Raw genomic sequence first — 19,615 nt, 5'->3', positions numbered from 1 at the left:
CGTCATTGCTTCTGGTACGACATTACAAGAAGGAGCAATCCGGTGAGCGACCCTGAAGGCCTGTAAGCGGCTAGGCTAGGCACTGAGCGCCTCACGTCAGTACGACTATTCCTAGATAGACATTGCGCGCGTACCGTACATCCTGTGACCAGGATACGTCAGTAACGTGTACACGGTGCGTGCGCGGGCGGTCATCCTTGCTTGACCATGCTTGCTTGCCATGCTGCCGCATGGAGTCCGCATGGCCCCAATCCTAACCCCTGTAACTTCACGCCACGAGAACGCGGGGCTTCAAACGAGGCGTGCCACTGCGCCCTCTGAATGCACCGCCGACATTTTATGCTTGTGTTCGCACCAGTCCACAGTACGGCCCAGACACCATGCAACGCGGCACGCAGTGCAACACCCACGTGCAACACCTGACTAAAATATAACAGGAAGAATCTTCAGCCCTCACGGCCTTGTCGGCACACCACGTACGCCACACTCAAGCCACCGCGCCCCGCCATGCAGCCCTTCTTGATGCGGGTGAAGGGAGGGCAGTTCATTAAAACCCCAAGTCCAAATGCGCGGGCCCGGCCCCCAAGAATCAAGCACACGCCCTTCCATCAGCATGTCGCGTGCGTTGACACTTGCGGTAGCACGAATGAGCATTAGTGCATCACGCAACGCAGCACGGGCGAGAACCAGTCCGCTAGCACTTCAGGCTTTGCCAGCAGCAGCGCGCCCGCGCCTCCGCTCACCCCGTCAATCCGGCATGTGCGATACCGGTAAAGCCCGGCTGTGTCCCGGCCACCCAAATGCCGGCAACTGCAAGCACACCACCCAACCCTTCTCCCAACCAAGACGACCGAACACCACCGTCACACCAGTCAACAGCCCTGGAAGGTGGCTCCGCACACCAGAGCCCCCCGACCACACCGCTCCAGGCGACACCGGGCCACACCGGGCCGCAGGGCAGCCTCAGCTCCATCACATCCGCACGGCGCAGCTCGCGTGCCGCACCCATGCAGCCAACGCCTTGGGACCGGCCGCCCAGGCAGCTGCCCTAGCTGCCCCGGCGGCGCGCCTGCTCGCCAAGCCCCCCTCACCGCCCCGCCACCCGCTGCCCCCCGTGCAGCAACCCCTGGCCCAGCGCCAGCCCCAACCCCATCCCCAGCGGGCCATCACCCCCGCCCCCATCCCCACCCACGCCTCCGCCACCGACCTGCCCCGAGCTGCTCCGCCCACCCGACCCAACCTGCCCCGAGCTGCTCCGCCCCACCTGCGCCTGGCCCTGCGCCTGCGTCTGACCCTGCGCCTGACCTTGCGCCTGTTGCGAGCTTTCACTGCCGCTCCCGGCCCCCGCCGCCCCCGTTGCAGTGGTCCGCGGGCTGGTGCTGGTGCTGGTGCTGACGCCGGGGCCGCTGCCGCGCGGCGTGGCGGGGGCGCCACTGCTGATGCGGCCGCCGCTGGCGAGCGGTGAGGACACGGGGGGTGCCGGCGAGGCCAGGCCGCCGCTGGAGAGCTTCTTGAAGCTGCGGCTGACGGTGAGCGCCATGGTCTTGAGCGAGGACTGCCGCCTGCGGGGAGGGAGGGAGGGAGGGAAGGGAGGGAAGGGAGGGAGGGAGCGGGAGTGGTCAGGTGTCAGCGCCAGGCAGTGCTCGTGCATGCAGCGGGGCCGGCGAGCATTCCGCCCAATGCCCCGCCCGACGCCCGCACGCGCAAACAACGGGTAAGCAGCGCGCCGGCGGCCGCCACGCACCGGATGGAGTTGTAGTGGATGGGCGCGATGTAGGTGAGGAAGATCTCGCGGTCCAGCTTGCGAGCCTGTGTGTGTGTGTGTGTGTGTGCGTGTGTGTGTGTGTGTGTGTGTGTCTGTGTGTGTGTGTGTGTGTGTGTGTGGCGTGTATGTGTGCGTGTATGAGTGTGTTAAAGAGCACAAGGAAAACGTTGCGCAAAGACAGTGTATGCGATGCAGCAATGCGTATGAGTGTGTGTGTGTGTGTGTGCGTGTGTGTGTGTGTGTGTGTGTGTGTGTGTGTGTGTTAGGAAAGCACACATGTGTGTTTGGCGCACAATGCCGGCGCCGCATGAACAGGACCAGAACCCAACGGCATTCCCAACCTCGAACCTGGTGCTCCGGCGATCCAACGCTCGTGGTCAGGATTACAATGAACCAAGTCCCCGTGTGCCTGTGCCCCTGTGTGGCCTGGCCCTCTCACAACACTCCAACCCCACCCCACCCCCCAGCTTGAGCCATCCATTGCAGCAATTCCAACCATCTTTGCAACCCCACACCGCACCCCACCCCCCCCCCACCCGCACACCTCGGGCTCGTAGGTGAGGTACCAGTGGTCCACGTCCGACGTCACCACGTGCACCGTCAGGCCGAACGAGTCGCACACAGCGCGCTGGAGGGCACAGCGGGGGTGGTGGCCGGAGGCGGTCAGCGGGGCAGCTTCAGGCGGGTCAGCGCGGCTGTAGCCTGCAGCGCGGCGGCGCGGCTAGCCGGCGGGTCGCTCGCCCGCTTTGGGCGGAAGGCCCGGAGCTACCGCACATGCACATGTTCTTCCTCCATGGCTATGGCAAACCCCGTCTTCCCGCCCGCCCGCCCCCCTTTTCCCCCGATTTCCGGAGGGGCCTCTCCCTTCCACACCTTTCCCCCCTTCCACCCCTCACCAGCGTCAGCTCGTCGCCCCAGGTGCCGCTGCGGCTCATCTGACGCACGTACACATCAAAATCCTCGCCCAGGAAACACTCGAACGAATCCCGCTGAGACACAATGTGAGCCACCGCCTGCGGGCCCACGCGGGTGGATGGGGGTCAGAGGGCGGGTGCGGGCGGAGAGGCAGGGAGGGCGGGGGTTACATTCATGGTTGATTAAGAAGAAGTGGAGTTCCGGGGCCGGGCGGGGGAGGGGCGGGAGGAGGCAAGGGGCCTGGATCGTGGTTGTGCTGCCACGCATCTCCGGCACTGGTGCTCCTACACCCACCCACCCACACCCGCACGCACACACACACACACACACACACACACACACACGTCCTTCCCACGCGCCCGCCTGCCCCCACCTGACGGCGTATGGCTGCGTGGTGCTCCTGTGTGCCGTACAGCTCATTGCTGACGGAGCGGAACTGCAGCAGGCAGGAGAGGAGTGGAGGGGAGGCAGGAGAGGAGGGGAGGCAGGAGAGGAGGGGAGGCACGCAGGGGGGGGGGGGCGCACACGCAGGGGGCGGGGCACAGGAGGCGCAGGGCACAGGAGGGGCGCGGGAGGACACAGGGGGCACACGGCAGGGCAGAGCAACAGGCGACAGCGTGAGGTAAGGGTACACAGGACGGCGGCGTCGAGGGCGGCACGGCTAGCGCACAGTGCAGAGACATGGCGGAGTTTAGTGTGTTCGGCCCAATGCTACCACCGCACCGCCCCTGCCCCTGCCCCTGTATCCACCACACTTGCCCCTGACCTCGAACGTCCTTTCTCACGGTGCTCCCGCCCCTCCCCGCAGCCACGTCCAGGCGTTGGCAGCAGCCTAACGGACCCACCCGCTGACCTACTGACCTACTCACCAACTGAACAACCACCAAACCGCCTAACCGCCTAACCAATTACTGACCTGGCAGTTGCCGTCGCCCGCCACGATGAGCATGTCCAGATTAAGCCGCTCCAGCCGCTCCCGCAGCCGCTGCTCGTGGCCCTTGAAGGCAGGGCTGCCCGTCCTGCCCGCGCCGCCGCCGCCGCCGCCGCCGCCGGCCTTCTCGGACTGAATCAGCACTTCCAGGCATTTGCGGCTGTGCGACCACTCCAGGCCTGCGGCGCGCAGGACGTGTGTGTTCTTGTGTTCACCCGGGAGGCGGGCGGCATACAGTAGGTTTGGGGGGCTACATTCATGATTAATTAAGAAGTGAAGGCGTAGGGGGGGGGGTCGCGACAGGAGTGTCGGTGTGCCAGGCAGAGCCGCGGCACGGCTACAAGGGAGGTGACACGAAAGAGGGCACTTGCGGAGAGCCTTTGGCTCAACTCAAAACCCCAACAACCCGGCCGCCCTGCCCCGGACCACCACCTCAAGCCCACACATCCACACCGCCACACCACCTACACGCACGGCGCACGGCGCACGCACGGCGCACGCACGGCGCACCGCACCTTTGGGCGCCCGAATGCTCTTGACCTTTACAAACCCACGCCGCCCCTGCCCGTCCTCCCAGCTCGTGCCCTGTCCCGACTGGCTGGGACGAGCCGAGGGCGCGGCGCTGCTCGGCGCGCCTGTTTCCCCTCCTCCCCCTCCTCCTCCTCCCCCTCCCGCTGCTGCTGCTGCTGCTGCTGCTGCTGCTGCTCCTCCCGCCCCTCCCGCTGCTGCTGGTCCTGCTAGCCCCGTCCCGGTTGTCCTTGCTCCTGTCCCTCCTGCCCCGCCGCCTAACGAGCTGGCGGTCCCGCTGGGGCGAGAGGACGCCGGCACGGAGCCGGAGGCGCCGTCGCCGCCGCCGCCCATCGCCGCCACCGCCGCCACGGCCGCCGCCGCTGCTGCGCCAATGTCCTCCTCCTCCTGCCCCTCAGCCTCGAACCCAGCAGCCGCAGCCGCAGCCGCAGCCGCGTCCTCGCCCGCTGTCGCGGTGGGTGAGCCGCCGCCCGCTTCCAGGACGGTTGCGAGTGTGGAGTCCAGTCGCAGGTCGAAGTCCAGGTTGACCAGGCACTGGTCGCGGGGGACCAGCATCGGCTCGCGCAGGTGGCTGCAGGGGGCAGGGACGAGGGATTCCGGGGGGTTGCAAGGATGCTTGGAAAAGCTGCACAGGGTGCACTGAAGACTGCAGACGAAGTCTGGGGGAGGGGTGACGTGCGCAAGCCCAACAAGCGCGGCCCAATCATCATGGGGCGGGGGTGTCCAGACAGGGCCGAGTAGCTAGGCGGTGGCGATGGTGGGTGTGGGTGCGCAGGGAAGGGCGTCAGCACGGGCCGGCACGGACGCTGCGTGCAAGTACAGAAAGCACGCAGTGAGGCCCGCACTGTGGCAACCTGGCGCCCACCTGAGTTGCCGGTGCAGCTCCTGCGCCCGCCCCCGGATGGAGCTGTCGGTGGGCACCAGCGGCGGCAGGCTGAGCGAGGAGGCGGCGTCCTCGCCGGGCCCCACCACCTGCAGCGCCGCGCCGCGCATGCATAGCCCAGTCATGCCGCTCCAAGCCATGACGTGTTGCTGCTGCTGCTGCTGCTGCTGCTGCTGCTGCTGCTGCTGCCTCCGGCTGAGGGCCGCCGCTCAGGGCAGTATCACAGGCGTCCCGGCTAACCGCCTGTGGGCTATGGCTAGTGGGGGCGGGCGGCTGTACGCCGCTGGTGGGGTTCCCTCGCAGCTTGAGGACCCGCTGACGTGCAGTGATGAAGCGGGGTTGACACGCACAGATCTCGAGAGCGCCGCGCGGTACTGTGGCCCTGCGGCGCCCCTGGCTGTCGGTGCCGGCAGGTGCCAGGTGCGGTCCCGGGCGCCGAGACTGGCGCTGGTCCGCGTAGTTGGAAACACCTCCCGGTTCCCGCGTCGCTGTTATCGACAGTAGAATTGGTCTTAGTCCCGCCTTGCTCTCTAAGCTCAGAAGCTCTCAGTCAGCATGGGCTGGTTGGGAGTCTCAAAGAGCGCCATCAACAGCGCAAGTCGTCGCTGATACGGTAGTCTTTGCAGCGAGTGGCCCTGTCCCCGTCAATGGGTTACGTCGAGTTGTCAGGACCGGCGACCGATACGGTATTGTGCGCTCTTGGAATGCGCTCTGATTCGTAAATAGAATATCTTAATGAATAGTCACACACGCGAGCACATGTTTCTTTAGTATTGCCAAAAGGCCCGACCAGGCGACCCTTGGAACCAGTCTCGATTTCCCGTTTCCGCCAATGCCGGTTCGTCCTGATTGACAAAATGCATGAAGGACAAAACACATGTGGCCCTGCGACCAGAGGTCATGCCGACGGAGGTGGTCTCGGCGTGCACTTGCTTGTGGCGGGAGCGATTCTCCACGGCCTTGCGTGTGACGCGCCGGCTGCGCTCGCAGCACTTTGGCTTGAACGCTGTATCGCCTATAATCCTGGTGCGTGCGGCCAGCCCACTCACACAACTCGCCACGACTCGCCAGGGACGGCGCCCACGCGCTGCGGCACCCTACTTGGAACCCTCGCTCTGTGCCTTGCTTTACGTCCGCCGGATCCACGCCCGCCTATCATGCCTTGCCAACCCTTAAAACCCCTGCCCTCAAGCAGTGCTTCTGACACACCTCGACGGCGTCAACGACCTGCCAGCGCCACGGAGGTGCGGCTGGGGCCGCGCGGCCCTGCCCTGGGCGGCGGTGAGCTTGGCCGGCGGCCTCCCAGCCATTGACAAGGGCAGCACCACACGGTGAGGCATGCGGGATGAGACTGGAGAGTGCGTTTGGGTGATGCCTGTGATGGCGGCGGTAGCATGTAACCATGGACTCCCGGAAAGGCGGGAGAGGGGTAGGGGTACCTAGTGACCGGCCGTTGTTGTCAGTGAGGGGCTAGTGCGCTGAGAGCCCGTGTTGGGCGTGGTGCCGCAGCCGCCCATCATCGCCAACGTTGCGAACGTTTCTTCCCAGGCAGGCGCCGTCGGGGTTCATGCCCGTGTGCCCCACATAACGCTGCTCCGTTCCCGTTATCCCCTCCCCCTTTCCCGCCCACAGTCACGTGTGTGCTGGCTGCCACCAGCACCTCACCACCTCTGACCTCGCACGCCTGGAGGAGCAGCAGGAGCAGTCGGCGCCGCGCCACCTGCACCCGCACCCGCAACCGCAGACCCCAGGCGCAGTGCTGCAGTGCGATGGCTGCCACCGCTGCTTCCACGGCCCCTGCCACCGGCGGTGGGCCGCTGCGGCGGAGCAGGAGCAGCGTCGGCGGGCACGGGTACACGCGGCACGTGATGGCCGGGACGGGTCGGGGAGGCGGCAACAGCCGGAGGCCGTGAGGGCATCGGCGGCGGCGGTGGAGGCTGGGGACCCGGGCGACGACGGGGCTTGGTTCCATGATACGGAGTGCAAACAGGTGCGCTGCGCGGTTCGTTTGTGAGGAGCTGTGAGCAGCAGGGTTTAGGAGCGCGGCAACAGGCGAATACAGGAGTCCAGGCCGCGGCAGGCTGGCCCCTGCTCCTGGTCCGCGCACGCACGGCTGCTCGCCGCTTCCCTGTCCCTGTGCTTATCCTGAATGCGATCACGTCAACCTCGGCCTCGGCGGCTTCTGGCGGCTGTGGACAGGTCCGGGTGGCGCTGCTGCGGCTGTGCCGGCGGGGGGACATATGGCTGCCTGAGGGCACATCAACATCGCCGCCAGCAATAGCAGCTGCACCACCCGCACCAGCAGCCGCGAGCAGCAGCAGCGGCAGCAGCCTCGTTGCAGCACCAGACCACGCGGCCGCTTCAGGTCGCCCAGATGCTGCGCCAGGCGCCAGCCCGCCCACGACCTTGACCTCGACCGCGACACCACACAGCGTACCTGAGTCCCCGCAGCAGCCGCGGCAACGGCTGCGCATGCGGGTGTACGACTGCAATGACGGCGGGCCGGCGGCGGCTGTCGGTCTGCGGCGTGTGCACGGCGTGCTGCGTGCCGCGGGCTTTGGCTACGGCCTGAGCGACCTCCGGCAGTTTGATGTGGCGGCGTTGCTGATGGCCGAGGTACGCGACTGGGCATGCTTGTTGACGGGCGGGCGTGGTTTTGGCGGTCTGGTGGGCGTGTGAGCAGGATGCGCGGCGGGAGGGTGGGGCTGCTCGGTGCGGTGGACGTGGCTGGCGGCCGCCTTTTGTGGGCGCTGTGTGGGCTGGTTCTGGGTCTTGGCTACGTTGGGATTAAAACTAGCCGCTCACCCCTAAATCATGCGGACAACGGCCGTGCCCCCGATACCACTCCCCTGTGTGGCAATCAACATACATGACGCCGCCGCGCCACACCACCCACATTTCACCCTCGCAGGACTCGGGCCAGGCCCTGTCCGCCGCCGTACTGGACGTGTACGGCTCACACTTTGCGGAGCTGTACCTGCTGGCCACATGCGCCGCCGTACAGCGGCGCGGGTACGGCCGGGCGCTGGTGCGGCAACTGGAGCAGGAGCTAGCGGCCAGCGGTGAGTCCAGAGATTTCGTCGCGGGCGGCGGCAGTGGCGGCCATGGCGGAATTGTTTGCGATTGGGGCGGCGGGCGCTTCAATGGAAGGCTGCGCTTTGCGAGGGAGTCGTGGCGAGCTTCCTTCCTCCCACCTCGCCCTGGCCCTTCTCCATTCCCTTTCCCACGCAACCAATGCAATCCATTGCTTCTTATCTACATCCATCATCTCTTCGATTCCCAAAATGGCCCCACCGCCATCCCGCTGCAGGCGTGCGGCGGCTTCTGGTGTCGGTGGACGATGACGACCTGGTCAATCAGGGGCTGTGGCACCACGCGATGGGGTTTGGGTCCGTGCCTGACGCAGAGCTCCGGCAGCTGGCGAGGAGCTGGGGGGCGTTCGGGCCGGCGGCGCGGCGCGGCACCGTGTTCCTGTACCGGCCCCTGCTTGGCGGAGCTGGCGAGGCGCAGGGGCAGGGGCAGCACGGCAAGCGGTGACGCAATGCAGTAGCCTAGTAGGACAGTCGGCAGTAGACACATCTGGATGCCCCAGGGCGTGTTCCGCAGGGTGTAGTACCGAATGTGGCGTAGAGCTACTGCGTTCCGCCTACATGCAACGCCGAGGGATGGTCGGGGAGTCTTGTACAATCCCAAGCTGCTAAATGAGGGGAAGGGTGCAATCCGGGCCTCTCGCGCACCCTGGATAGGCGTGGAGTAAGGAATGGAGTATGACTGAAGGAGTAAGGTCGCCGTGGCAGGACGCGGTGACTCGGCGCGGCTGCGCCATGTCAGGTATGACTGGGAAGTTCCGCCATGGTCCGTGGAAAGGGTGCGATGAGGCAGTGTTAAGGCAGGTTGGTGAAGTCCCGTAGGGTGCAGTGATTCCCAGACCCCAGCAGATGGCAAACAATTTGCAACGGCAGTGCAGGAGCGTGAGGAATGCGCGTCAGCAAAACATCGACACAACCTGCCAGCTACCGTCGGTACAGTAACAGCGCGCGAACGACGCACCAATGCCTTGTCCCTTCTTGCTACGCATTTATGTGGGCACGGGTGGGAGCCACACACATCGGGACTACGCTTTCCTGCCCCTTGCCATGTTCCATCACGAGCGGGCAGTGCAGGAGCGCGCGGCTGGTCGAACGCCGGAGTTACTGTGCCGACAAGTTGCTGGCTGGCTGGAAGTTTGGTCCGTGGGGAAGGGTGCGATGGGACAGGGTGTGCGATGGGACAGGGTGAGGCGTAGGTCGGCATTCACTTGGCATAGTCCCTGAGGTCCACGGGAAAGGGAGGCCAGTGTATATAACCGCAGGATGTGTGGGTGTGCATGTGCCGGTCTGTCGGAGCGAAAGAGAGCCAGGCGTATGGACACACGGCTTCACAGGTGCACTTGCGACAGGTGCCCCTGAGACAAGCTGCTGGCCATGACCGCTGAGTAACAGCAGGTTGCATGCCGGAGGGTTCACCCGGAGGACGAATTGACGGTAGGTTGCCGAGGGCTGCCATCAAGCGAGTACAGGGCTGTCATCGACACAGGGCAGGGCCGCCAGCCAACAGCTCAATTCGACCCCGCCTCTGGCGCTCAGTTCCACGGCCAACTATTGTAACGCGGTACTGGTAACGGGGCAGGGCAAACGTTTGCACACGCGCGCCGTTCTCCCATATTTGATTGACGCCTGGGTTGAGCGTAACTTGTTTCTCGGGGCTCAGCTGTATCAGTGGGACGCAGCCACGTGGCTGCACCAATCTGCCCCTTGCCATGTCCCATCACGTCCATGTCGACACGGGCAGGGCCAAGGGGTGCCCTGCTGTGACCTGACGGGGAGACGAATCGACGGTGTGGCCTGCCGCTCTTGCAGTCAGCTCGCAATGTGCGCCACTCTCCGTCCCCGCAGTTACCGCCATGATTCTGGTCCCGAAACTAAGGTGGGGCACCGCTGTGTTCACCAGAGTTCGCAAGCCGGCGTTGATCAAGTCAGAAAGTCAATGTCAAGGGACGACCGCCTCTCAACGAGCGCTGAGTGACAATGGCGTGTGGTCAGTGAAAGATGGTTCGTGTCGAGCCTGCGGAGGTGACCATGCCGCCAAGTTTGACATTTCCGTCAGCATTTCCGTTAGGCCAGCTCGCGTCAGACCCGCGTGGAGGCTACCCAGCGTATGCGGCACACATCCGGCACTACCGATATCATCGCCTAATGAAATACGGGCGGGAATCGGCTGACGGCCCATCCGGCAATACGGCCCATCCGGCAATGGGCCGCGTTGTTGAAATACTCCGAGCCGCTCAGGTCTGATCCCACCTGTACTCTGTATTCCAATCAAGTTTCCTGTTTGGTTTCCTGGTTTGAGTATCTAGGCGTGGTAGACGCCTTTTCCTTTCAGCAGGCCAATCACCTGCTTTCTCCGGTTCCCTTCCTCTCGGAACCATGTCGACCAAGCTCTACGTCGGTGAGCAATCATAGGCATGCAACTGGGCTGCGCGAAGTCGCGAAAGCTCGCGCGGGAAAGGCGGCTGGGGTCAGCCGCCTCAAAAGCGCGCGCTAAACCTCTCGGAACGGCCTCGCACCTCCTCTCACTCGCTGGCCGCAGGCAACCTGTCGTGGGACACCCGCGCTGATGACCTGACGAACCTGTTCAGCAAGTTCGGCGCCGTCGAGGTGAGCTTTCGTCTCGATGGGCCCGAACTGCATCTCGGTTCAGCTGGAGGGCCACTCTCAGGGCTTGTCGCCCGGATCCCCGAATATGCATGCACTAATCGCAAGTCTTCATTTGCTTTGTTCCGCGCAGGATGCCTTCGTCGCCACCGACCGCGAGACTGGCCGGTCGCGCGGCTTTGGCTTCGTGACTCTCGAGGCCAACGCTGCCAAGAGCGCCTGCTCTGAGTGCGACGGCACCGAGTTCATGGGCCGGTAAGTTTCAACTTATGTCGGAAACGTTTCGGTATTGGGCGCCGCAGAAAGAGATGCACCATAGATGCCTTCCGACACTCGTGAATCTCATGTATTTGCTTTGTATTTCAACTTCCTGCAGCACCATTCGCGTGAACGAGGCTACTCCCCTGGGCGAGCGCCCACCTGGTGAGTTCAAGGCTGCCGAGATCGCATGCAACTGTGTCTACAACCCCAGGATACGCTGATGCCTGGATACCTGTTGTGGAGGCTTTGTATTCTGACGCATAGTATTGCATCACTCCAATCAATGACGGCTGCTGCGGGCGTTGGGAAGTTCCGAAATATCCTGCTCGCCAGGTATCTCCGTGCGGCCCGCCACTGACCGCTTTCCTCCCTTGTCCTCTTCCCTTGATCCCGAGCAGGCGGCCGCGGCGGTGGCCGTGGGTACGGTGGTGGTGGCCGTGGCCGTGGCGGTGACTACGGCGGCGGCCGTGGCGGCTACGGTGGCGGTGGCTACGGTGAGCCTTGCGAGTGTCCTGTTCCAAGCAAACCACCTGTGCGCCCAAGGATCATCTCGAGTCCGACACTTCGGTGTAGCGCTTCACAAGGCTTCCAAGGGCATCCAAGCAGTGTTGTGCGAGTGCCTTACAGCGTGTGTTTCGGAATGCTGACATGTTCTGTTTGTGTGTAGGTGGCGGCGGCTACGGTGGCGGCCGCGGCGGCGGCGGCTACGGCGGCGGTGGCAGCGGCGGCTACGGCGGCGGCGGTTACGGTGAGGCCAACACAGGTTCGGCCGATTCTTGCAACGCGCGCTTTGACGATTGGGTCACATCTGCTTGATGTTGAGTCTTGGGTCGTGTGCCAAGTTGCTGCAAAGGTTTTTTTGCCAATGCCTCTAGTGTTGGTTGCTTAAAGTTGCCTGACAGGTTTTTCTTCTGCCTCTCTTTCCAGGCGGCAACGGTGGCGGCGGCTACGGTGCCGGTGGCGGCGGCTACGGTGGCGGCGGCTACTAAGCCCGCGGCTGAAGTCAGCGCACGTCATGCCGCAGCACGCGGCATGTTGAGGAGCCATCAAGGGAGCGTCAGATTGGTGTAGGGTTATTGTGCTGGCCGCAGCACCTGCGACAATGGCGGGCGGACTCATTGCGCCTTGCCGGAGCAGTCTGCGAGACTTCTAAAGAGGCTTTGCAAGATCGTTGCCGAGGACGCCGTGTACCGACGGGCGATTTTCGCGTGCAAGCTTGAGTCATGAGACAAGGGCACGTTAGCGCGCGCCAGATGGTGCGTGCGGGCTCGGCGCGTTGGTAGTACAGGTGGCAAGCTTGCACAACTTGTTTGGACGTCCATCCACCGTATCAGTTCTACAAACATAGCGTGGTGTGTTTCGGTCGAACGAAGAAACACATTATGTGCTATGCATTGTTGTGCCGATTGCTGTGTGTGTACTGCGCATGTCTGCATGACAGATGCAAAGCGCAAACTGCAGCCGGTGCTTTTGTGGTTCTGTGTATTGTGTGTTGGTTGATGAGGAAGTTGAGGGCAACAGGGGCGCAAGTCACTCAGGCCCCGATGCCGATTCCGTATCCTTTCCGGTGGTGGTTAGTGTTGCATACCGGTGTGTGTGTAGTTTGGTTTTGCGTTGGTTTGCACTTCTCACATGGTTTCTTCGTGTTTTCCAGTCGATGTTTGCCTGTATCCCCTATCCTCGAGCGCACCCTGGTCTGCACGCCGTAAGCTGGGGCCCGGAAGCCTCTGCTGTGGCGGTGTGCGAGTCTCTTGGTTGCGTGCGGTTCCCGTAAGGCTTCCCGTGGTGGCGCAACACCGCGGCGACGTTTGCGTGGCGCGGGTGTGGTGAGGCTGCTGGATGGCGCCTCAAACACTGGCGGCGCTTGGTGTTGTACCCTGTGCGCATCGGATCCGAGTGTGTATATGGCGAATTACAGAACTATGCCATATGCAACCACGTGCGGTGTACATACTCTGACCTTCTGCTTCGCATGAGCGAGAGAGAGGACACTGCCATGCTACCCCAATTCATCGGCTGGAATTACGAATACGTGTGGTGTTGCTTGATGCGTTACTCAAGTCCAATGGTGTTTCCAGTTCGGGTGCGAGATACGGGCGGCGCAAGTGGATTGACCCTTGCGTCTGCAAACGTACGAGCTATCAGGTACTTGGTCCCCAGTCCGGAACTCAATTGTCCGCTACGGCTTCAAAATACTGTCTCCCGGCTCTCTACTATGGCTGTAAACTTAAAAGCGGAAACCTGGTCCCTTGTCGGCTTCTCTCTGGGGGTTACAAAGCGGTCAATGCTGGGCAAACGCACCGCGGGGTCATGATGGGGAGATGGACCGTGTGGGTTCGTGGCACCCGCCCGCTGGCAGCTTAGGCTCGCGGCCGTCATCCATGTACGCCACAGCTACCTCCGCTGTGCCTTTCCCCTTCTCTCAGAAAAGAACCTCAGTGATCCGGATGTCGTCGGGCTGTGTGTCCCAGACGGAGTAGGCACGTTTGTGGCAGATGGCAGGCGGCATGCCGCCGACAAGGGCGGTGGTCTGCGCCGCCTGGCCCCCGCCGCAGAGAGAGGACCGCCAGCGAGCAGCTGAAAGATCCGTCGGCTTCAGGTCGCACGAGCAAGGGGGGAGGGGTGGTGGCGGGAGCGCGGGAGGCGGGAGCGCGGGAGGCACAAGGAGGGCTGGAAGCCTGGAAGGGGAGCAGATGGCGGGTGAGTTGGGAGCGTGGTAAGGGGACAGGAGACTGCGTGGCGGGCGCATGCCGCCTCTGCGTCCTTTCGACGTCTGCCCTCCCAGGCTCCCACTGGCCATGGCGCCCGCGACACACGGGTCCCATCCCCATCCCCACCACCTCCCACACGCCCCCACACAGCCCGTCGCTGGCGCCCTAGCGCTCGCCCGCCACCGGCGCGCCGCACCCTGCCCGGCCCGGCGGCGGCGGCGGCGCTGGCGAGCTAGGTGGCCTACGCGCACCCGCTGTGGCGCGACCTGCAGGTGGGTGGGCGGGGTGGTGGGGGGGGTACATGCCCGGGCTCAGGTAAATGTGGGTGAGGAGGAGCAGAGGTTTAGGGGGGCCGCAAAGGGGTTGCGGGGAGGGAGAAGAGGGGTCAGGGAAGGGGCCAGGACTGGGGGGGGGCGCCTAGAAATGGTGGCACATACGCCTCTGGCCTCGAACCTTCACGTAGCCCCTCGTAATCGTTTCGCTGCGCCCGCCCACCCTCGCTCGCCCGTAGATCATTGCCGACCCCGCCTCTAGCCCGCGCCAGAAGATGGCGGCGCGCCCGACCCAGATCTAGAAGTCCATCCTGGTGGCGGCGGCGGCGGCAGCGGCGGTGGTGGTGGTGGCGGTGGTGGCGGCAGCGGTGGTGTTGGTGGTGTTGGTGGTGTTGGTGGTGTTGGTGGTGTTGGTGGTGCGCGGGGTTCCATTATTTGAGACGAGATCAAAGCCGGCCCCGCCTCCTGCCCCGCCGCCTCCGCCTGCCCCACCTCCGCCTGCCCCACCTCCGCCTGCCCCACCTCCGCCTGCCCCACCTCGCGAAGCTCGTCGTAATCAACAAAAATGTTGAAGGAGACAAAATGCCTAATACCCTCGCAAGGGAAAAGTGGGCTGAGCCCACGCCACGTCCTCCGTCTGAGGCCGAAGGTTCCGATACTAACCTCAGTGCAGGCACCGAGCTCAGAGAGGAGAAGACAAAAAGATACCAAACGCACCTGGTGATAATGAGATACATATGCCTGAGATGAATTCTGGTGGGGCGAGTTGCGGCTCTGGGCTGACATGTGGCCGTGTGGGCCTGTGGGGAGCGCGGGGGTGTCAACGGCATGGTGCCCCCGGGAGGCCCCAAACGGGTGCGGCCGTGCACTACTGGTGCAGGGGGCCGGTGGGCTTTTGTCCCACACTGGTCAGGGAACCTGTGTTGCACCTGCTGCCGCCCTGTGTTGCATCTGCCACCGCCCTCGCGTTACCGGTTGATGACTGGTGCTGTCAGTGGTTTCGTTGAAAATAACAGTCCATGTTTGTCGAATTGTCGCATGTGAACTTGTGAAGGACCGTGCAGGGTGGCGGGCTGGCGAGGCTAGGCGGGGCCGCTGCAGCTGCAGTTGCCGCTGTGTATGTGCGTATCAGGCGCTGGCGGCGGCGGCACGCGGGGCGGGGTAGCAAGGGCCGACAGTGTGCGTGTGTGTTCAGAGAGAGGTTGTAGGAGCTGGGCCGAGCCGATCGCGACTGGGACGACGCAACATCTTGTGGTGTCACTTGGTTCACCCCGTGTACGCTGCGCGCCTCACGAGACGTAATCGCTAATCTGTTTATTCCTCCTAAGCTAACGTGCAAGTGCCCACTGCCCTCCAGGCCTCCAGTGCCCCAGGCCCTTTAAAGCTGCTGCTAGCCCCACCACAACCCTGGAGCACGCCTCGCGCAGCGCCTGCCTCGCGGCACCTGCACAGCACGCCACACACCGCCGCCAGCCGCCGCTTTCCCCCGCGCACGCACGTGCGTACACCTGCGCCGCCACACCTAGCTGCTTCAACGCACCTGTCCTCACATCCCACAAACACCATCCCACAAACACCATCTCACAACCTTCACATGAGGTCCTCTGGCGTCAGGCCGCGCAGCGCCAGGTACTGCGCCTCGCCCAGCAGCCTCCGCCGCAGCCCCGCCGCCTGCTCCTTGGTCGGGAACAGCAGGGCCACGTAGCCCTCGCGGCAGGGCCTGTGTGTGTTAAAGAGCACAAGGAAAACGTTGCGCAAAGACAGTGTATGCGATGCAACAAAGCGACGGTTTACGGATGTTACCTGAAGTTACCTCGCATACCTGCTGCGGTGAGCCGCCGGTCTTACCAACCGGAAATCGCGCAACCCCCGCTACTCTAACCTCGAGGGGGGATTCGTGTCCACACGCTCTCAAGGGTGCAAACCCATGCATGTGCTCACGGTACCGTGAGGCCCAGGCACTCCTACGATTCCTAGCTCCTCGTCGCTACTCCTGGCCGCTAAGTCCAAGCTCCCGCCCAATCCTCGATGAAATTCTCACCTACGAGCGAATAAGAAAACAACAGAGCACAGGGCGGCAGCAGGGGCCTGTGTGTGTTTCGTGCGTGCGGAGTACGGGAGAAGGTAAAATGATGGGCAGAAAGAAGTGGGGGGGGGGGTCAAAGGGGCCGAGAAGGCCCGCCTGGGGCATGTGCGCCACAGCGCACATAGTGCAACCCAGACCCGGGAGACGGGTGCGGGTCAGTATATGCCAGGCTGGGGCCTCGTCCCCCGCGTCCCTGCCTCCCCTCATGCCCGCTGCGCCTGGGACACACGCGCTCCACAGCACACCCCCACCGAGACCGCGCCGCATGCCATCCCCCGACCTTGGCCCCTCACACCCGGCTTTTCGCGTCTTGCTTTGGGTATTAAAATGAACTACCCGCCCCTCACGCCCCGCCCTTCACGCCCGCCCCTAAAGCGCCGCCCCTCATGCCTCATCCCAACCTCTGCCCCTGGCACCAATCGCTCACCTCTCGAACACCAGCCCCGGGTCTGCCGCCAGCCGCTCGTTCACCTCCAGCAGCTGCCCGCCGCTCACCGCCCACACAGGGAAGCTGGGGGCGTGCCTGCAGGGTTGAGATGGGGGTAGGATTGAAGGGGCGGGGCAGTCGCCAGGGGTGCCGGTAGGAGGGGCCACATACGGTACATGGGTTGGCAGCATGGCATGTGCTGAGTCGGCGACCGGCTAATGAGAAGGACGGGATGGAGCAGACATGAGGTGAAGGGTGCACACGTGGGGCTCCATGTACAAGCAACAAACGTGGAATACATCGCGGCAGACGCCTGCTAGCGCTGGCGCACCTTGGCGCGCTGCTGCCTCCCCCCTTGCCCTCCTTGCCGCCGGTCCCGCCGGCCTTCCCAGCCAGCCCTGATTCAGCCGCTCCTGCCGCTCCCGTCGCGCCTGCCTCTGGTGCCGCCGCCGCTGCTGCCGCCGCCTTGCCGCCCTCCTCCCCCGTCGCGTCCTTCCCTGCTCCGGCCCCGGCCTCTGCGGCTGCGGCTGGGGCCGGAGGCGGCGGCAGCGGCTTGCGCTCAATGCGGGCAAGCAGCGCCGAGCCCTGCAGCGGCGGCGGCCCGCGGTGCCGCTTGCGCCCCGATGCCTTGGAGGCGGCGCGGTTGCGCACTGCGCCGGCATCGAAGTTTATGCGAGCGCAGTCCGACTTGGCGAAGGGCCTGGAGGGGCCGGGGCCGGTGGGGTTGAGACTTATGAGCAATGGAATTGGGAGCGATGGGGGTTCTTGAAGAGGTCCAGCAGGGGGCCAGGCTTGGTAGAGTGCTGGGGCTAAGGGCAGCGGGGCGGCAAACGCGGCTGACGCAAAAGCATTGGAAAAGCTGGTTTCAGTTCCGGGGTTGCGGCGCGCCTGGACGCGTAGCGATCGACCAGCCGCTGTTGCCAGTCCCCGCTCTTGCTCGCTTGCTCACTCACTCGATCACGTGCATCTGCCGCTGCCGCCACGCGCGCGACGTGCCATCCATCTCAGTGCCACCACCACCGCCGCCGCCTCCACCTGCACCTCCACCGCCGCTTGGCCCCGCTGTGCCCTGCCCCTGCTGCGGCGCCTCCCGCCCCTCCAGTGCCCCGGCCCCATCCGCTGCTGGCAACCCCACGCCCGCAGACGTCCCTGCCGCTGCCGCGTCTCCGCCGGCCTCCTCGTCAGCTGCTTCCCCTGCAGCATCGCCGTTATCGGCGTCTGCCCCGACCGCCTCCCCGTCGCCGGCCTCGCCCGGTCTCCCATCCGGGGCGCCCTCGGCACCGGCGGTCCCGGCATCGGCCCCTCCATCGCCCTCCTCCTGTGCGTCCTCGTCGACCGCGGCAGCCGCGAGCTCATGCACATCCAAGTGTTCCAGCTTTGGTGGCACATACTGCAGCGGGCATGGCTTGTAGCCTGTTGCCCGGCGATGCGCCGCTATGAGGGGATGCGATGGCGCGAGTCCGACGACAGCGAGCCCGTTGGGTGCCAAGAATACGTATTGGTCATGGTTGCTTCGTCCGGCTAGGTCAACTGCGAACAGCCGCAGGTACTTTGTCTCCGTAAATGTGTGCGGGCGTGGCGGCAGAAGTTCTGGGTGCGCGAGCCAGTCGTTGGGTGCTGGAGCTGTGGAAGCCATGTTGCATGATATCTACAACTTAAGCGTGTGGTGAATCACCACAAACTTACATGCAGACCTGACTCCATCGACACGAAACCGGCCCCGGCGAGTGTGACACCGAATGCTCGCCTTGCCGGCCACCGAACAGCATGCGAATCCAAGCAGCCAATTGCAATTCCGGTATTCGTCAGGCGCCAGAGCGAAATACTCATGCTCACAGCGGTACGTACCAAGTGCACACGTATTGGGCAGACATCCCAACCAACAACCCTTCCCCCTTTCCTGCCACAAACCTGTGCATGAAGCGCGATTGCGGCTCTCCGCAGGAGTGCTATCGAAGCGCATGCCCGCAGGACAGCCCTATTGAACCTCTACTCCAGGCCGTGGTCCGTGCTTGCCAGCCCCGCCCACACCCTCAACACGCCAACGTGTACACTCCTGCTCCCCCCCGACCACCACGCATCGTTCTCCACCCTCTGCGTCACGCCTGCGCTGCTCTCAGTACCCCGGTCCTCAAAATCTCTCTCCTCAACCCACCCCCGCTTCCCCCCCTCTCCCTTTAAACTAACTACCCATCCCCGCTCCCCCCCCCCGCTTCTTCATGTCCCTGGTTTCCTAATCTGGGAATGCTGAGAAAAACACCTAACCAAACTCCGCTACTTCCCGTTCGTACCCGACTCGTACGTCAGCTGCATGGCCGCCTCGTGCTGCACGTGCTCCACAAACTGCACCAGCCCGAAGCCCTGGCTGCTGCTGCCGCCGCCACTGCCGCCTGCGTTGCCGTCGCCGCCACTTGCACCACCGCCGCCGCCGCCGCCGTCGTGGCCGTCGGGCTCGTCCAGCAGCAGCTGGTCAAACAGCTCCGAGTCCTCGCCGCCCTCGCGCAGGATCTTCACCTGTGGGGTACGGGAAACCGCGAGAGATATACGGTAGCGGTTACGCAGTTATTAATGTTGAGAAAGGGGCGGCGCACAAGCAAGGCTGCAGAGGGCGCGGCAGCCCGTGGCGGCAGCATTAGGGACTGACGGTGTCACCAGTTCGCCCCTTCAACCGCCTCCCCCGTCGTCGCCGCCGCCCGCAGTCGCTGCCCCTTGCGCCTGCGCCCGACTGCCTGGCCACACACACACCCGCCGCGTGTTTGGCGGCTTTGTTTAGTTTGTTTGTGTTTAACACACCCGCCTAGCTGCCCGCCTCACCTGCGGCGTGATGCGGCGCTCGCTGCGGATGGCGGCCACGGCCTTGCGCAGCGCCGACTGCTGCGGCGGCGGGAAGGGAATGCCGGGCGGGCAGCGCGCCGTGTAGTAGACCTGACAGGTTTGGGGGGGCGGAGGCGGAGGCGGGCACAGGAGGGCGAGGGGGAGGCGAGGGACAGAGGGATGGGTTAAGGACGTCACGTGGTGATGGACACGAGATGGAGGGCAGGTTTGGACTCGGACACGCGCGTCGAGCTGCACCGCGTGTAACCCCTGCAACCACCCAGTTCCGGCGGCCCCATTCCCACCCACCCACCGTGCCCACCCACCCA

At 64.4% G+C, this 19,615-nt stretch overlaps 5 protein-coding genes across 6 annotated transcripts; 2 read left to right on the top strand and 3 right to left on the bottom strand.

Annotated features, from left to right (window-relative positions):
• Nucleotides 1–10: 10 nt before the first annotated feature.
• CHLRE_09g392250v5 (uncharacterized protein) lies at nt 11–5,687 on the bottom strand. Its single transcript, XM_043065627.1, has 8 exons — nt 5,005–5,687; nt 4,127–4,710; nt 3,597–3,790; nt 3,054–3,116; nt 2,662–2,778; nt 2,310–2,393; nt 1,745–1,809; nt 11–1,562 (listed from the first exon to the last, which is right to left on the bottom strand). Exons 1-8 carry the CDS (start codon nt 5,160–5,162, stop codon nt 1,088–1,090), a joined length of 1,740 nt encoding a protein of 579 aa, XP_042920969.1. The 5' UTR covers nt 5,163–5,687; the 3' UTR covers nt 11–1,087.
• Nucleotides 5,688–5,787: 100 nt separating this feature from the next.
• On the top strand, nt 5,788–9,680 carry CHLRE_09g392300v5 (uncharacterized protein). The gene is made up of 6 exons (XM_001694406.3): nt 5,788–6,048; nt 6,218–6,353; nt 6,655–7,012; nt 7,222–7,638; nt 7,934–8,084; nt 8,333–9,680. Exons 1-6 carry the CDS (start codon nt 5,880–5,882, stop codon nt 8,557–8,559), a joined length of 1,458 nt encoding a protein of 485 aa, XP_001694458.2. The 5' UTR covers nt 5,788–5,879; the 3' UTR covers nt 8,560–9,680.
• Nucleotides 9,681–10,357: 677 nt separating this feature from the next.
• CHLRE_09g392350v5 (uncharacterized protein) lies at nt 10,358–13,214 on the top strand. 2 transcript variants are annotated; one of them, XM_001694407.2, is made up of 7 exons: nt 10,358–10,509; nt 10,651–10,718; nt 10,849–10,970; nt 11,092–11,138; nt 11,375–11,470; nt 11,644–11,724; nt 11,904–13,214. In XM_001694407.2, the coding sequence occupies exons 1-7, from the start codon at nt 10,488–10,490 to the stop codon at nt 11,963–11,965; spliced, it is 498 nt and encodes a 165-aa protein (XP_001694459.1). In that variant the 5' UTR covers nt 10,358–10,487; the 3' UTR covers nt 11,966–13,214. The 2 variants fall into 2 exon arrangements, with proteins under 2 accessions (XP_001694459.1, XP_042920968.1); XM_043065631.1 differs by having other exon boundaries at nt 11,644–11,739.
• Nucleotides 13,215–15,175: 1,961 nt separating this feature from the next.
• On the bottom strand, nt 15,176–18,087 carry CHLRE_09g392400v5 (uncharacterized protein). Its single transcript, XM_043065634.1, has 5 exons — nt 17,927–18,087; nt 17,426–17,885; nt 16,804–17,172; nt 16,473–16,568; nt 15,176–15,679 (listed from the first exon to the last, which is right to left on the bottom strand). The coding sequence occupies exons 1-5, from the start codon at nt 17,976–17,978 to the stop codon at nt 15,550–15,552; spliced, it is 1,107 nt and encodes a 368-aa protein (XP_042920967.1). The 5' UTR covers nt 17,979–18,087; the 3' UTR covers nt 15,176–15,549.
• Nucleotides 18,088–18,142: 55 nt separating this feature from the next.
• CHLRE_09g392504v5 (uncharacterized protein) lies at nt 18,143–19,615 on the bottom strand. The gene is made up of 3 exons (XM_043065637.1): nt 19,511–19,615; nt 19,287–19,397; nt 18,143–18,986 (listed from the first exon to the last, which is right to left on the bottom strand). The coding sequence occupies exons 1-3, from the start codon at nt 19,583–19,585 to the stop codon at nt 18,747–18,749; spliced, it is 426 nt and encodes a 141-aa protein (XP_042920966.1). The 5' UTR covers nt 19,586–19,615; the 3' UTR covers nt 18,143–18,746.

Source organism: Chlamydomonas reinhardtii, chromosome 9 (assembly GCF_000002595.2).
Source record: "Chlamydomonas reinhardtii strain CC-503 cw92 mt+ chromosome 9, whole genome shotgun sequence".
Lineage (NCBI taxonomy): Eukaryota > Viridiplantae > Chlorophyta > Chlorophyceae > Chlamydomonadales > Chlamydomonadaceae > Chlamydomonas > Chlamydomonas reinhardtii.
This window is presented reverse-complemented; position numbering and strand designations above follow the sequence as displayed.

What these genes read in the sequence shown, in the direction of transcription:
- CHLRE_09g392250v5 (XM_043065627.1), bottom strand. Translation starts at nt 5,162, where the DNA reads ATGGCTTGGAGCGGCATGACTGGGCTATGCATGCGCGGCGCGGCGCTG. An exon ending in GAGCTGCACCGGCAACTCAG is followed by an intron (nt 4,711 to 5,004) that starts GTGGGCGCCAGG and finishes TGCCCCCTGCAG; the next exon opens with CCACCTGCGCGAGCCGATGC. An exon ending in GAGCATTCGGGCGCCCAAAG is followed by an intron (nt 3,791 to 4,126) that starts GTGCGGTGCGCC and finishes TGCGCGCCGCAG; the next exon opens with GCCTGGAGTGGTCGCACAGC.
- CHLRE_09g392300v5 (XM_001694406.3), top strand. Translation starts at nt 5,880, where the DNA reads ATGCATGAAGGACAAAACACATGTGGCCCTGCGACCAGAGGTCATGCC. An exon ending in ATGATACGGAGTGCAAACAG is followed by an intron (nt 7,013 to 7,221) that starts GTGCGCTGCGCG and finishes GGCTGTGGACAG; the next exon opens with GTCCGGGTGGCGCTGCTGCG. An exon ending in GCAGGAGCTAGCGGCCAGCG is followed by an intron (nt 8,085 to 8,332) that starts GTGAGTCCAGAG and finishes ATCCCGCTGCAG; the next exon opens with GCGTGCGGCGGCTTCTGGTG.
- CHLRE_09g392350v5 (XM_043065631.1), top strand. Translation starts at nt 10,488, where the DNA reads ATGTCGACCAAGCTCTACGTCG. An exon ending in CTACGGTGGCGGTGGCTACG is followed by an intron (nt 11,471 to 11,643) that starts GTGAGCCTTGCG and finishes GTTTGTGTGTAG; the next exon opens with GTGGCGGCGGCTACGGTGGC. An exon ending in TTACGGTGAGGCCAACACAG is followed by an intron (nt 11,740 to 11,903) that starts GTTCGGCCGATT and finishes CTCTCTTTCCAG; the next exon opens with GCGGCAACGGTGGCGGCGGC.
- CHLRE_09g392400v5 (XM_043065634.1), bottom strand. Translation starts at nt 17,978, where the DNA reads ATGACCAATACGTATTCTTGGCACCCAACGGGCTCGCTGTCGTCGGAC. An exon ending in GGAGGCAGCAGCGCGCCAAG is followed by an intron (nt 16,569 to 16,803) that starts GTGCGCCAGCGC and finishes TCAACCCTGCAG; the next exon opens with GCACGCCCCCAGCTTCCCTG. An exon ending in CCGGGGCTGGTGTTCGAGAG is followed by an intron (nt 15,680 to 16,472) that starts GTGAGCGATTGG and finishes TAACACACACAG; the next exon opens with GCCCTGCCGCGAGGGCTACG.
- CHLRE_09g392504v5 (XM_043065637.1), bottom strand. Translation starts at nt 19,585, where the DNA reads ATGGGGCCGCCGGAACTGGGTGGTTGCAGGGGTTACACGCGGTGCAGC. An exon ending in GCGTGTCCGAGTCCAAACCT is followed by an intron (nt 19,398 to 19,510) that starts GCCCTCCATCTC and finishes CAAACCTGTCAG; the next exon opens with GTCTACTACACGGCGCGCTG. An exon ending in AGCGCCGCATCACGCCGCAG is followed by an intron (nt 18,987 to 19,286) that starts GTGAGGCGGGCA and finishes CGTACCCCACAG; the next exon opens with GTGAAGATCCTGCGCGAGGG.